Genomic DNA, 13195 nt, shown 5'->3' with positions numbered 1-13195 from the left:
ATCAGAAAAGCAGAACTTAATATTTGGTACAGAAACCTTTGCAATTGCAATTACAGAGATCATATGTTTCCTGTAGTTCTTGACCAGGTTTGCACACACTGCAGCAGGGATTTTGGCCCACTCCTCCATACAGACCTTCTCCAGATGCTTCAGGTTTCGGGGCTGTCGCTGGGCAATACGGACTTTCAGCTCCCTCCAAAGATTTTCTATTGGGTTCATGTCTAGAGACTGGCTAGGCCACTCCAGGACCTTGAGATGCTTCTTTACAAAGCCACTCCTTAGTTGTCCTGGTTGTGTGTTTCGGGTCGTTGTCATGCTGGAAGACCCAGCCACAACCCATCTTCAATGCTCTTACTGAGGGAAGGAGGTTGTTGGCCAAGATCTCGCGATACATGGCCCCATCCATCCTCCCCTCAATACGGTGCAGTCGTCCTGTCCCCTTGGCAGAAAAACATACGCCAAAGAATGATGTTTCCACCTCCATGCTTCACGGTTGGGATGGTGTTCTTGGGGTTGTACTCATCCTTTTTCTTCCTCCAAACACGGCGAGTGGAGTTTAGACCAAAAGGCTATATTTTTGTCTCAGCAGACCACATGACCTTCTCCCATTCCTCCTCTGGATCATCCAAATGGTCATTGGCAAACTTCAGACGGGCCTGGACATGTGCTGCCTTGAGCAGGGGTACCTTGCGTGCGCTGCAGGATTTTAATCCATGATGGCGTAGTGTGTTACCAATGGTTTTCTTTGAGACTGTGGTCCCAGCTCTCTTCAGGTCATTGACCAGGTCCTGCCGTGTAGTTATGGAGGTTGGAGTCTGTTGAGTGTGTGGACAGGTGTCTTTTATACAGGTAACGAGTTCAAACAGGTCCAGTTAATACAGTTAGCCTAGCATAGCATTATGTCAAGCTAGCAGCAGGTAACTTGGCCACGAAAATCAGAAAAGCAATCAAATTAAATGGAGAACAGGAGGGATTCTTAAAGAAAAACTAACAGGTCTGTGAGAGAAGGAATTCTTACTGGTTGGTAGGTGATCAAATACTTATGTCATGCAATAAAATGCAAATGAATTACTTAAAAATCATACAATGTGATTTTCTGGATTTTTGCTTTAGATTCTGTCTCTCACAGTTGAAGTGTACCTATTCCAAATTAGCTCCATAATATCGACAGAAACATGGCAAACGTTGTTTATAATCAATCCTCAAGGTGTTTTTCAAATATCTATTCAATAATATATCCACCGGGAAAATTGGTTTTTCAGTAGGACCGATTGGAAAAATGACTACCTGTATTTTACGCGAGAATCACTCTGAGAGCAATCAGGTGACCACCGCTTACGGGTATTCTTCAACATAAATGCGTAAAACTACGTCACAATGCTGTAGACACCTTGGGAATACGTAGAAAAAGTAATCTGGTTGATAGCCCATTCACTGCTCAATAGGGACGCATTGGAACGCAGAGCTTTCAAAACATGAGGCACTTCCGGATTGGATTTTTCTCAGGCTTTCGCCTGCAAAATCAGTTCTGTTATACTCACAGACACTATTTTTACAGTTTTGGAAACTTTAGAGTGTCTTCTATCCTAAGTTGTCAATTATATGCATATTCTAGCAATTTGTCCTGACAAAATATCCCGTTTACTTTGGGTACATTATTTTTCCAAAAATGAAAATACTGCCCCTAGTCACAACAGGTTTTAATGTGGCCAATGATATCATGTCTGTAGGTAGGCAGCCGCCTCTCTGTGCTAGTGGTGGCTGTTTAACAATCTGAAAGCCTTGAGATAGAAGCTGTTTTTCAATCTCTCTCCCAGGTGTGATGCACCTGTACTGACCTCACCTTCTGAATGGAATGGGATAGTGGCTCTGATGGAACAGGTTGTGGCTCGGGTGGTTATTATCCTTGCCTTCCTGTGACATTAGGTGTTGTAGGTGTTCTGTGGGCAGGTAGTTTGCCCCTGGTGATGTTTTGTGCAAACCGCACCAACATCTGAAGAGCCCTGTGGTTGTGGGCGGTGCAGCTGCCGCCTGGGCCGGCAGCCTTGCAAGGGTTAACATGTTTAAATGTTTTACTCACGGTGGCCATGGAGAAGGAGAGTCCGTAGTCTATGGTAGCAGTCTAGGATAGTAGGGTTAGTCAAAAAACTATGTTTTACAAACACATGAACACATACACACAAAAATCAGTTCCATGGACAGCCACATGATATTTAGCAACATTGACTGGACTAAATTGTTTTTGGTATCTTTAAGTTTGTTTTCAGTGTATTAAACTAAGCATACATAGCCTTCTTGATTTGAGTGTTTACATTTTTAAGTGTAAATGGTGCTGGAATAGCGGAGGCAGTGCTCATGTTGTCTTTTGTTGATTTGAGGTAAGTCTGTGTTTCTAAATCAGTGGTTGTTAGTAAACTGTCAAACATTAACTGGCTTGAACTTGCTGTAGACTTCTGTGACTGTTGTCTTTTTATTGTCACGGCCTTATTGTATATCATGGTGGTGTATGAACGAATGGGTTATAGAGCAAACAACGCAATTATCACAACGTAGGTTGTAATATGGCTTTATTTACTGGCTTGACTTCCTCAGTGATTTTACCCACACACCTCTACTGGTCATAACTAGCTAACTGATGTAAAATGTTGCTTGTCCTTGTGTTAGAGTTCTGATGTCTATGGTATGAAACCATGCTGATATTGGCTAGCTAGCTACTTGCACCAAGATGGCTGCTGTAGCATGGATCTGACATGCACCAAGATGTCTGCTGTAGCATGGATCTGACATGCAACAAGATGGCTGCTGTAGCATGGATCTGACATGCACCAAGATGTCTGCTGTAGCATGGATCTGACATGCACCAAGATGGCTGCTGTAGCATGGTTCTGCAGCAAGGAGAAACAGCCATGTATGAGTCACATGCTAAATGCCACCACCATCACTTCAATAGAGCATGCTAGCTAGTTGTTCATACAGCAATAATATCAAAATGCATGGCTAGAATTACATCAAACTCTAACAGGATACTGTAAATATAGCTAATATACATGGTGAACTCATACACATCGTAAATATTAAAATAGAACACAGCACTTCAGAACATGACCTACCGCTTGCATGTCAATATCAGACTGGGAAAAATATATGTTTGCGATCTCATCCTATCTGCAACCATAGCCAATGACATTATCCCTTATTGATATCTGACGTAAACCAACCAATTAGAATAAATAAACATTAAATACACATGTCTGCTTTGGCGTGGGGAACATAACTAACCACGTTACACAAGCATGATACATTTATGGATTTTTTAAAGTTTCTTCGTACGTCTTGACTAGGTCTCTCATTGTGGGGTCCATGCTTCCTTTAACCTGTTAATTACTACAATATTAATTACTCTTTTCTGTAAGCCTTTATAAGGACTTCATAAATGGCAGTGGAAATGCACAAGCTTGAATTAACAGAACCATAGACAACTTAAACTGGTACAAGCCTTCCACTCACAAGTTGCCAAAAAGTACTGATGCCACGGCCCAACTAAGCCACGTCTCCAATGATTGTACCTTTATATTCAAAACAATTTATCATTTGGTATTCTTTATTAGGATCCCCATTAGCTGTTGTGAAAGCAACAGCAACTCTTCCTGGAGGTACACACAAAACATGGTATAATATCGAACATTAATAGACAAGAACAGTTCAAGGACAGAACTCATTTAAAAAAGGCACACGTAGCCTACATCTCAATACATACACACAAACTATCTAGGTCAAATAGGGGAGAGGCGTTGTGCCTTGAGGAGCTTTATCTGTTTTTTAAACCATTATAATACATTATCCACACATGTACTCATTATCCACACATGTACTCATTATCCACACATGTACTCATTATCCACACATGTACTCATTATCCACACATGTACTCATTATCCACACATGTACCCTTAAAGGTACCAAATAGTACCATGTCAGATCATGTGTACATCTGAAGGTACATGATGTGTATTTTGATCTTTTTGCACCCCAGGGAACAATACTCTCCATCCCACAGTCATACAGTCTAGTATCCATCATCAGGACTCAGTGTAATCCTCTCTGTTCTCTCCATCCCACAGTCATACAGTCTAGTATCCATCATCAGGACTCAGTGTAATCCTCCCTGTTCTCTCCATCCCACAGTCATACAGTCTAGTATCCATCATCAGGACTCAGTGTAATCCTCCCTGTTCTCTCCATCCCACAGTCATACTGTCTAGTATCCATCATCAGGACTCAGTGTAATCCTCCCTGTTCTCTCCATCCCACAGTCATACTGTCTAGTATCCATCATCAGGACTCAGTGTAATCCTCCCTGTACTCTCCATCCCACAGTCATACAGTCTAGTATCCATCATCAGGACTCAGTGTAATCCTCCCTGTACTCTCCATCCCACAGTCATACAGTCTAGTATCCATCATCAGGACTCAGTGTAATCCTCCCTGTTCTCTCCATCCCACAGTCATACTGTCTAGTATCCATCATCAGGACTCAGTGTAATCCTCCCTGTACTCTCCATCCCACAGTCATACAGTCTAGTATCCATCATCAGGACTCAGTGTAGGAACACTGGAATGTGAGATGTAATCTACACCTTCATTAGGATGATAGAAATCCTCATTATTTTCTTGAATTTGAGAGCAATTTTGTCTGTATAGCCTTCACTCTCTCTTTCTGACTTCTGAAGCCAGTGGGGTGGGTGGAGCTTCATGACAATGATCAAGAGCAGCTGCTCACCGATTGACACCTCCAACGCAGTTCCACCTCGATCACTGCCAAAATATCCCCTATGTGGGTGTCTGCTATCTCTGGTTAACGCTTGATCTGATTGACTCTTGGCCTCAGCCTTACTTACCCATAATTACAGCTGTCAAAGACACATGGCTGGTGATCAAAGTACATACATGATAGTTATGTCAGGATAATACTCTGGCTTGTAGAGTATTGATGAGTTTGGACCAGATCAACAGGACAGTGAGGACACTATTCCACTGGACGAAAAAGTACCCAATTGTCATACTTAAGCTTTAAAAGTAAAGATGCCTTAATAGAAAATGACTCAAATAAAAGTAAGTCACCCAGTAACATTCTACTTGAGAAAAGGCTAAAAGTATTTCATTTAAAATGTACTTAAGTTTAACAAAAGTAAATGTAATTTCTGAAATATACTTGAAATATATAAGTTAAAGTATAAATCATTTCAAATTCTGTATATTAAACAAACCGAATGGCACCATTTTCTTGTTTTTTAAATTTACGGTTAAACCAGAGGCACAGTCCAACATTCAGACATCATTTACAAACAAAGCATGTGTTTAGTGAGTCCGCCAGATCAGAAGTAGTAGGGATGACCAGGGATGTTCTCTGTTTACTGAGTCCGCCAGATCAGAAGTAGTAGGGATAACCAGGGGTGTTCTGTTGATAAATGCGTGAATTGGACCATTGTCCTGTCCTGCTAATCATTCAAAATGGAACTAGTACTTTTGGGTGTCAGGGAAAATGTATGGAGTAAAAAGTACATTATTTTCTTTAGGAATGTAGTGAAGTAAAAGTAAAAGTAGTCAAACATATGAATAGTAAAGTAGAGTACAGATACTCCAACTAATTAATTAAGTAATACTTTAAAGTATTTTTTCTTAAGTGCTTTACAAAACTGCACTATTTCTCCCTAAATACAGCTAGAGTCACATAGTATAAAACAGACCTTCATGTCTTCTGATGGTTTCAAATTTAGTACAGTAGTCTGTCTAATTCAGGAGTCTGATACACTAGTCTGTCTGATACAGTTGTCTGATACAATAGTCTGATACACTAGTCTGTCTGATACAATAGTCTGTCTGATACAATAGTCTGATACAATAGTCTGATACACTAGTCTGTCTGATACAATAGTCTGATACACTAGTCTGTCTGATACAATAGTCTCTCAGATAAAGTAGTCTGATACATTAGTCAGTCTGATACAGTAGTCTGATAAAGTAGTCTGAAACAGTAGTCTGAAACACTAGTCAGTCTGATACAGTAGTCTGATACACTAGTCTGTCTGATACAACAGTATGTATGATAGAGTAGTCTGATATAGTAGTCTGATACTGTTGTATCAGACAGACTAGTGTATCAGACTACTATATCAGACTACTGTATCAGACTGACTAGTGTATCAGACTACTCTATCATACATACTGTTGTATCAGACAGACTAGTGTATGTATGATACAGTGGTCTGATAAAATCAATTAATAAATCACATTTATATATAAAGCTCTTTTTTCATCATCCGATGTCACAAAGTGAAATACAGAAACCCAGCCTAAAACCCCGAACAGCAAGCAATGCAGATGTAGAAGCACAGTAGTCTGTCTGATACAATAGTCTGATACAATAGTCTGTCTGATACAATAGTCTGATACAATAGTCTGTCTGATACAGTAGTCTGTCTGATACAGTAGTCTGTCTGATACAGTAGTCTGTCTGAAACTGTAATCTGTATGATGACAATGATGGAGATTAAACTATTTTTAAACCCTCTTTCAGAACATTTAATTATCAAATGATCAATGGTCCAGTACCAGAATGGGTTCAAATCCAACCCATTGCTCTTTCAACATTCCTACCTTTACCTCTCTGTCTTATCCAATAAACAATCAACTGGCCCACTCTACCACAACACAGATTGACAGGAAATCTATAACGAAGATCTCATGTACATTAAGTCTCTCAATAGGAGTTACTGCTGTTTATACTGTTTCTGCCCTGTTTGATTTAAAACAGTCAGTCAGTGGCATCTACAGGACAGATGACCAGTGAAATACTATCTGAATCACCAGGGTTGAAGAATGGATAGAGTTTCTTAGAAAATTTGGAGCGTGTGAAAGAGTAGATATGAGACCTGGCCTCCACATTGTAGAAGGATACCTGTCCCTTCTCATAATCCACAAACACCCCCACTTTCAGGGGCTTCTCTCTCAGTAAGAGGGTGACAGGGGAATCAGCGTGAGCTGTGTACTTTCCATCCTTCAGCTCCACAGTCCAGTATCCTTTATAAGGGATCGGTCTAGACCTCTCATTCCTATTGATGGACCTTCTGACCACTCCCAAAGTCCACTCAGTCTTCACCTCCACCTTCACCTCATAGTAGAACTTCCTTGAGAAGCCCACATTTCCGAGGACACCGGACCAATTTTTATACCTCTTTCTGTTGTCAGAGAGAACCGGATTTAGTTCTCCATGTCTCACTTGTTTCCCGTCATCAGACAGGATGAGGTTACGATGTGCAGTATCAGGGTCTAGAGTCACATCCACTGTGGAGAGAAACATACACTATGGTAAACACAATGACATCACCATCCGTGGTATAATACACTATGGTAAACACAATGACATCACCATCCGTGGTATAATACACTATGGTAAACACAATGACATCATGACATCAGAGGTATAATACACTATGGTAAACACAATGACATCATGACATCAACATCAGTGGTATAATAGACTATGGTAAACACAATGACATCAACATCAGTGGTATAATACACTATGGTAAACACAATGACATCATGACATCAGTGGAATAATACACTATGGTAAACACAATGACATCATCATCAGTGGTATAATACACTATGGTAAACACAATGACATCATCATCAGTGGTACAAGACACTATGGTAAACACAATGACATCATCATCAGTGGGATAATACACTATGGTAAACACAATGACATCATCATCAGTGGTATAATACACTATGGTAAACACAATGACATCATTACATCAGTGGTATAAAACACTATGGTAAACACAATGACATCATCATCAGTGGTACAAGACACTATGGTAAACACAATGACATCATGACATCAGTGGTATAAAACACTATGGTAAACACAATGACATCATCATCAGTGGTACAAGACACTATGGTAAACACAATGACATCATCATCAGTGGTATAATACACTATGTAAACACAATGACATCATGACATCACATCAGTGGTATAATACACTATGGTAAACACAATGACATCATTATCAGTGGAATAATACACTATGGTAAACACAATGACATCATCATCAGTGGTATAATACACTATGGTAAACACAATGAAATCATGACATCACTGGTATAAAACACTATGGTAAACACAATGACATCATCATCAGTGGTATAATACACTATGGTAAACACAATGACATCATGACATCACTGGTATAAAACACTATGGTAAACACAATGACATCATCATCAGTGGTATAATACACTATGGTAAACACAATGAAATCATGACATCACTGGTATAAAACACTATGGTAAACACAATGACATCATCAGTGGTATAATACACTATGGTAAACACAATGACATCATGACATCACTGGTATAAAACACTATAGTAAACACAATGACATCATCATCAGTGGTATAATACACTATGGTAAACACAATGACATCATGACATCAGTGGAATAATACACTATGGTAAACACAATGACATCATCATCAGTGGTATAATACACTATGGTAAACACAATGACATCATCATCAGTGGTACAAGACACTATGGTAAACACAATGACATCATCATCAGTGGGATAATACACTATGGTAAACACAATGACATCATCATCAGTGGTATAATACACTATGGTAAACACAATGACATCATTACATCAGTGGTATAAAACACTATGGTAAACACAATGACATCATCATCAGTGGTACAAGACACTATGGTAAACACAATGACATCATGACATCAGTGGTATAAAACACTATGGTAAACACAATGACATCATCATCAGTGGTACAAGACACTATGGTAAACACAATGACATCATCATCAGTGGTATAATACACTATGTAAACACAATGACATCATGACATCACATCAGTGGTATAATACACTATGGTAAACACAATGACATCATTATCAGTGGAATAATACACTATGGTAAACACAATGACATCATCATCAGTGGTATAATACACTATGGTAAACACAATGAAATCATGACATCACTGGTATAAAACACTATGGTAAACACAATGACATCATCATCAGTGGTATAATACACTATGGTAAACACAATGACATCATGACATCACTGGTATAAAACACTATGGTAAACACAATGACATCATCATCAGTGGTATAATACACTATGGTAAACACAATGACATCATGACATCACTGGTATAAAACACTATAGTAAACACAATGACATCATCATCAGTGGTATAATACACTATGGTAAACACAATGAGATCATGACATCACTGGTATAAAACACTATGGTAAACACAATGACATCCGAGACACTCTATTTGGTATAATATGTTACGTTTCGTATGGTATGTATTAATTTGTGGATGTCACAGAGTATAAAACACACCTTCATGTCTTCTGATGGTTTCAAAATCTGAAATATAAAGTAAGAGACTGTTGGTTATGAAAATGAGCAACATACTGATGGATATCACAAACAACTGTAAGTGTTAACTTGTGTTGGTCAACCCAGACCTCAAACTATGAAGACCTATAATAATTTGAATCTTAGTGAACATATGGGGAGAAACACTGGCATATCTGACACCCCAGCAGTCCCAGGAAGGTGGGGAGACCAAGAGCCAATTTGTTATACAGTATACGCACAGTATATATAATAAATCATTTTGACAGTAACCCTCCATTAATTCATTCATAAACCTTTTTCTTTTCCATATGTGATAGGAAGCTAAATGTAGTTTTTTTGACTTCAGGAATGTGACTGAAAAAGTGAAAAAGAAACTGATTGATAGTATGAGGGGAGAGTCAGTGAACAAATGCTGTTGTCAAGGCTACGACAGCGCCAGTGTAATGAGTGGAGCTTACTGAGGTGTTCAAAAACTCATATCAGACCGAGAGCCTAATGTTTCTTAGATAGTTCTTTATGTGTTTTAGTTTAGAAAATTATCTCTCTGCAGAAGCAACAGTTACAGGGATGGTAAAAACAGCTTGAGTTGCCGTAGCAACATCAGGGAAACTGGGCAGAAGGGAGTTGTACTTCAAATACAGCAGTTCAGTAATATCTATAATCAATTAATAATGTTTTTTATTTAACCTTTATTTAAACTATGCAATTCAGTTAAGAAACAAGACGGCCTACAGGGAGGAGGTGAGGGCCCTCGGAGTGTGGTGTCAGGAAAATAACCTCACACTCAACGTCAACAAAACTAAGGAGATGATTGTGGACTTCAGGAAACAGCAGAGGGAACACCCCCCTATCCACATCGATGGAACAGTAGTGGAGAGGGTAGCAAGTTTTAAGTTCCTCGGCATACACATCACAGACAAACTGAATTGGTCCACTCACACAGACAGCATTGTGAAGAAGGCGCAGCAGCGCCTCTTCAACCTCAGGAGGCTGAAGAAATTCGGCTTGTCACCAAAAGCACTCACAAACTTCTACAGATGCACAATCGAGAGCATCCTGTCGGGCTGTATCACCGCCTGGTACGGCAACTGCTCCGCCCTCAACCGTAAGGCTCTCCAGAGGGTAGTGAGGTCTGCACAACGCATCACCGGGGGCAAACTACCTGCCCTCCAGGACACCTACACCACCCGATGTCACAGGAAGGCCATAAAGATCATCAAGGACATCAACCACCCGAGCCACTGCCTGTTCACCCCGCTATCATCCAGAAGGCGAGGTCAGTACAGGTGCATCAAAGCTTGGACCGAGAGACTGAAAAACAGCTTCTATCTCAAGGCCATCAGACTGTTAAACAGCCACCACTAACATTGAGTGGCTGCTGCCAACACACTGACACTGACTCAACTCCAGCCACTTTAATAATGGGAATTGATGGGAAATGATGTAAATATATCACTAGCCACTAAACAATGCTACCTTATATAATGTTACTTACCCTACATTATTCATCTCATATGCAAACGTGTATATACTGTACTCTATATCATCGACTGTATTCTTATGTAATACATGTATCACTAGCCACTTTAACTATGCCACTTTGTTTACATACTCATCTCATATGTATATACTGTACTCGATACCATCTACTGTATCTTGCCTATGCTGCTCTGTACCATCACTCATTCATATATCCTTATGTACATATTCTTTATCCCCTTACACTGTGTACAAGACAGTAGTTTTGGAATTGTTAGTTAGATTACTTGTTATTACTGCATTGTCGGAACTAGAAGCACAAGCATTTCGCTACACTCGCATTAACATCTGCTAACCATGTGTATGTGACAAATAAAATTTGATTTGATTTGATTTACATTAATTATCTATCATACTATAACTGCAAACAAGATTCCAAGAATAGGTACATTCAAAATATTAGAAATCAGTTCTTCCTTTACCTGGACTCCAGTTTGTGTTCACAAAATCTGTGGAGACATTATATTTAACCAATATTAATCATTAAAATATACAGGTTTTTCATCACTGTACACAAATGTTTAGACATTGTCAATGCATTATTGATGTACTGGAAGCCAGCATATACTGAAGCTATAGTTTAGAAGCCTGTAATAAGGACATCTTCCATAATGAGTTCTAGAGAGATGCACCCAGAAGAGTGTACCGTCACTACATCCAGTCACTCACTAGTTCATACTTGTCCATACTTGTAAATCCCCATTCTTTAATGCTTTCCTTGTACCTGTGTGTGTCCTGTGTAACTGTGTGCCTTTTTTGTTTGCTGAAATCTGTAGTTTTGGATAAAAACGGTTATAATCACAATGGAGTAAAACATTGACTTCAATCAGGCACGACAACTTAATGCTCTTAAACATATCCATTATCTCCATTACATATCCATTATTTAACTGTATTACTGTGTAGCTGTGCTTATCCTTGTCCTGATTGTTATAGAGTTGTCAGTTGGACTGGAAATCCATAGTTTTTCGTTAAACATTTTAGTCTAGGTGTTCACTGCCAAATGTTTTTTTTTTTTAAATCAGCCGTGCAATGATGGGCTGCTCCTTCACACAACAACTCCTTTGGCAGAGGTCCCCTAAAATGCTACTTTAATAAACTACAGATTTCAGCAAACAAAGAAAGTCACACAATTACACAGGACAAACAGGTTCACGGTAAGAGTTTAAGAATTGACAAGTATCGACTGATAGTCGGAGGTACAGTCCACACACACTCATCACCACTCAACTCCATTGACTAAGCTAACATTTATAAGCCATCATATACAGTAGGTAACAAAGCCTTAATACTTACCCAGCTGAGAAGTCAGGATTTCTACAGATAAACACATACATATAGTCAATTAGACACATCAGTGGTATCCAAGGGGGAATCAACATGTGTTAGCTACATGTGTCTACACTCTAAAAATAAAAGGTATGATCTTTTAGGATAATAAGGTTAAAAAAAATAAACTTAAGATTAATTTAAGAACCTATACTCTGCCATCAGGTCGTATTTTATTTTGTGTATTTTACCCCTTTTTCTCCCCAACAGTCTAGTCTCATCGCTGCAACTCCCGTACGGACTCGGGAGAGGCAAAGGTCGAGGTAGTTTCTTCCGTTTCTTCTGAACCACAACCCAACCAAGCCGCACTGCTTCTTGACACAATGCCCACTTAACCCGGAAGCCAGCCGAACCAATGTGTCGGAGGAACCACCGTAGAGCTAGCGACGGTGTCAGCGTGCAATGCGCCCGGCCCGCCACAGGAGTTGCTGGTACACGATGGGACAAGGACATCCCTGCCGGCCAAACCCTCACCTAACCCAGACGATGCTGAGCCAATTGTGCGCCTCCCCATTGATCTCCCGGTCGCGGCCGTCTGCGACAGAGCCTGGACTCAAACCCAGAATCTTTAGTGGCAAAGCTATCACTGCCTTGTGCCACTCGGGAGGCCCAGCAATTATTTTTTTTTAACCTTTGTAGACTTAAGGGGAGCTTTGAAGAACCTTTTCAAAATTTCTTTTTGGAACCAGTAAGTGACTAAATTCCAACTCGTGCGTATAATTCAAATTGAGAATGTTGGCATTTTGGGTCAGCTAGGACTCAGGTAATGTGTTACAATACAGTTTTTTAATCACTATTACATGAACTAAGAAACCTACTATATACTCTTTTGTTTTCTAGCCTATGAAATCTGTGTTTTGG

At 39.6% G+C, this 13195-nt stretch overlaps 1 protein-coding gene across 1 annotated transcript in view; it reads right to left on the bottom strand.

The window, feature by feature from the left end:
• Positions 1 to 6786: 6786 nt before the first annotated feature.
• LOC139413662 (butyrophilin subfamily 2 member A1-like) overlaps positions 6787 to 13195 on the bottom strand; it is a 28254-nt gene continuing 21845 nt past the window's right edge. The window contains exons 6-7 of the mRNA XM_071161301.1: positions 9446 to 9472; positions 6787 to 7344 (exon numbers count right to left, since the gene is read on the bottom strand). Of these exons, the coding sequence (XP_071017402.1) occupies positions 6815 to 7344; positions 9446 to 9472 (557 nt within the window). The 3' untranslated portion in view covers positions 6787 to 6814. The remainder of the gene's footprint in view (positions 7345 to 9445; positions 9473 to 13195) is intronic.

Source organism: Oncorhynchus clarkii, chromosome 1, assembly GCF_045791955.1.
Source record: "Oncorhynchus clarkii lewisi isolate Uvic-CL-2024 chromosome 1, UVic_Ocla_1.0, whole genome shotgun sequence".
In the NCBI taxonomy this organism is placed as follows: domain Eukaryota; kingdom Metazoa; phylum Chordata; class Actinopteri; order Salmoniformes; family Salmonidae; genus Oncorhynchus; species Oncorhynchus clarkii.
The sequence above is the reverse complement of the archived record's forward strand: the minus strand, read 5'-3'. Positions and strand labels throughout refer to the sequence as shown.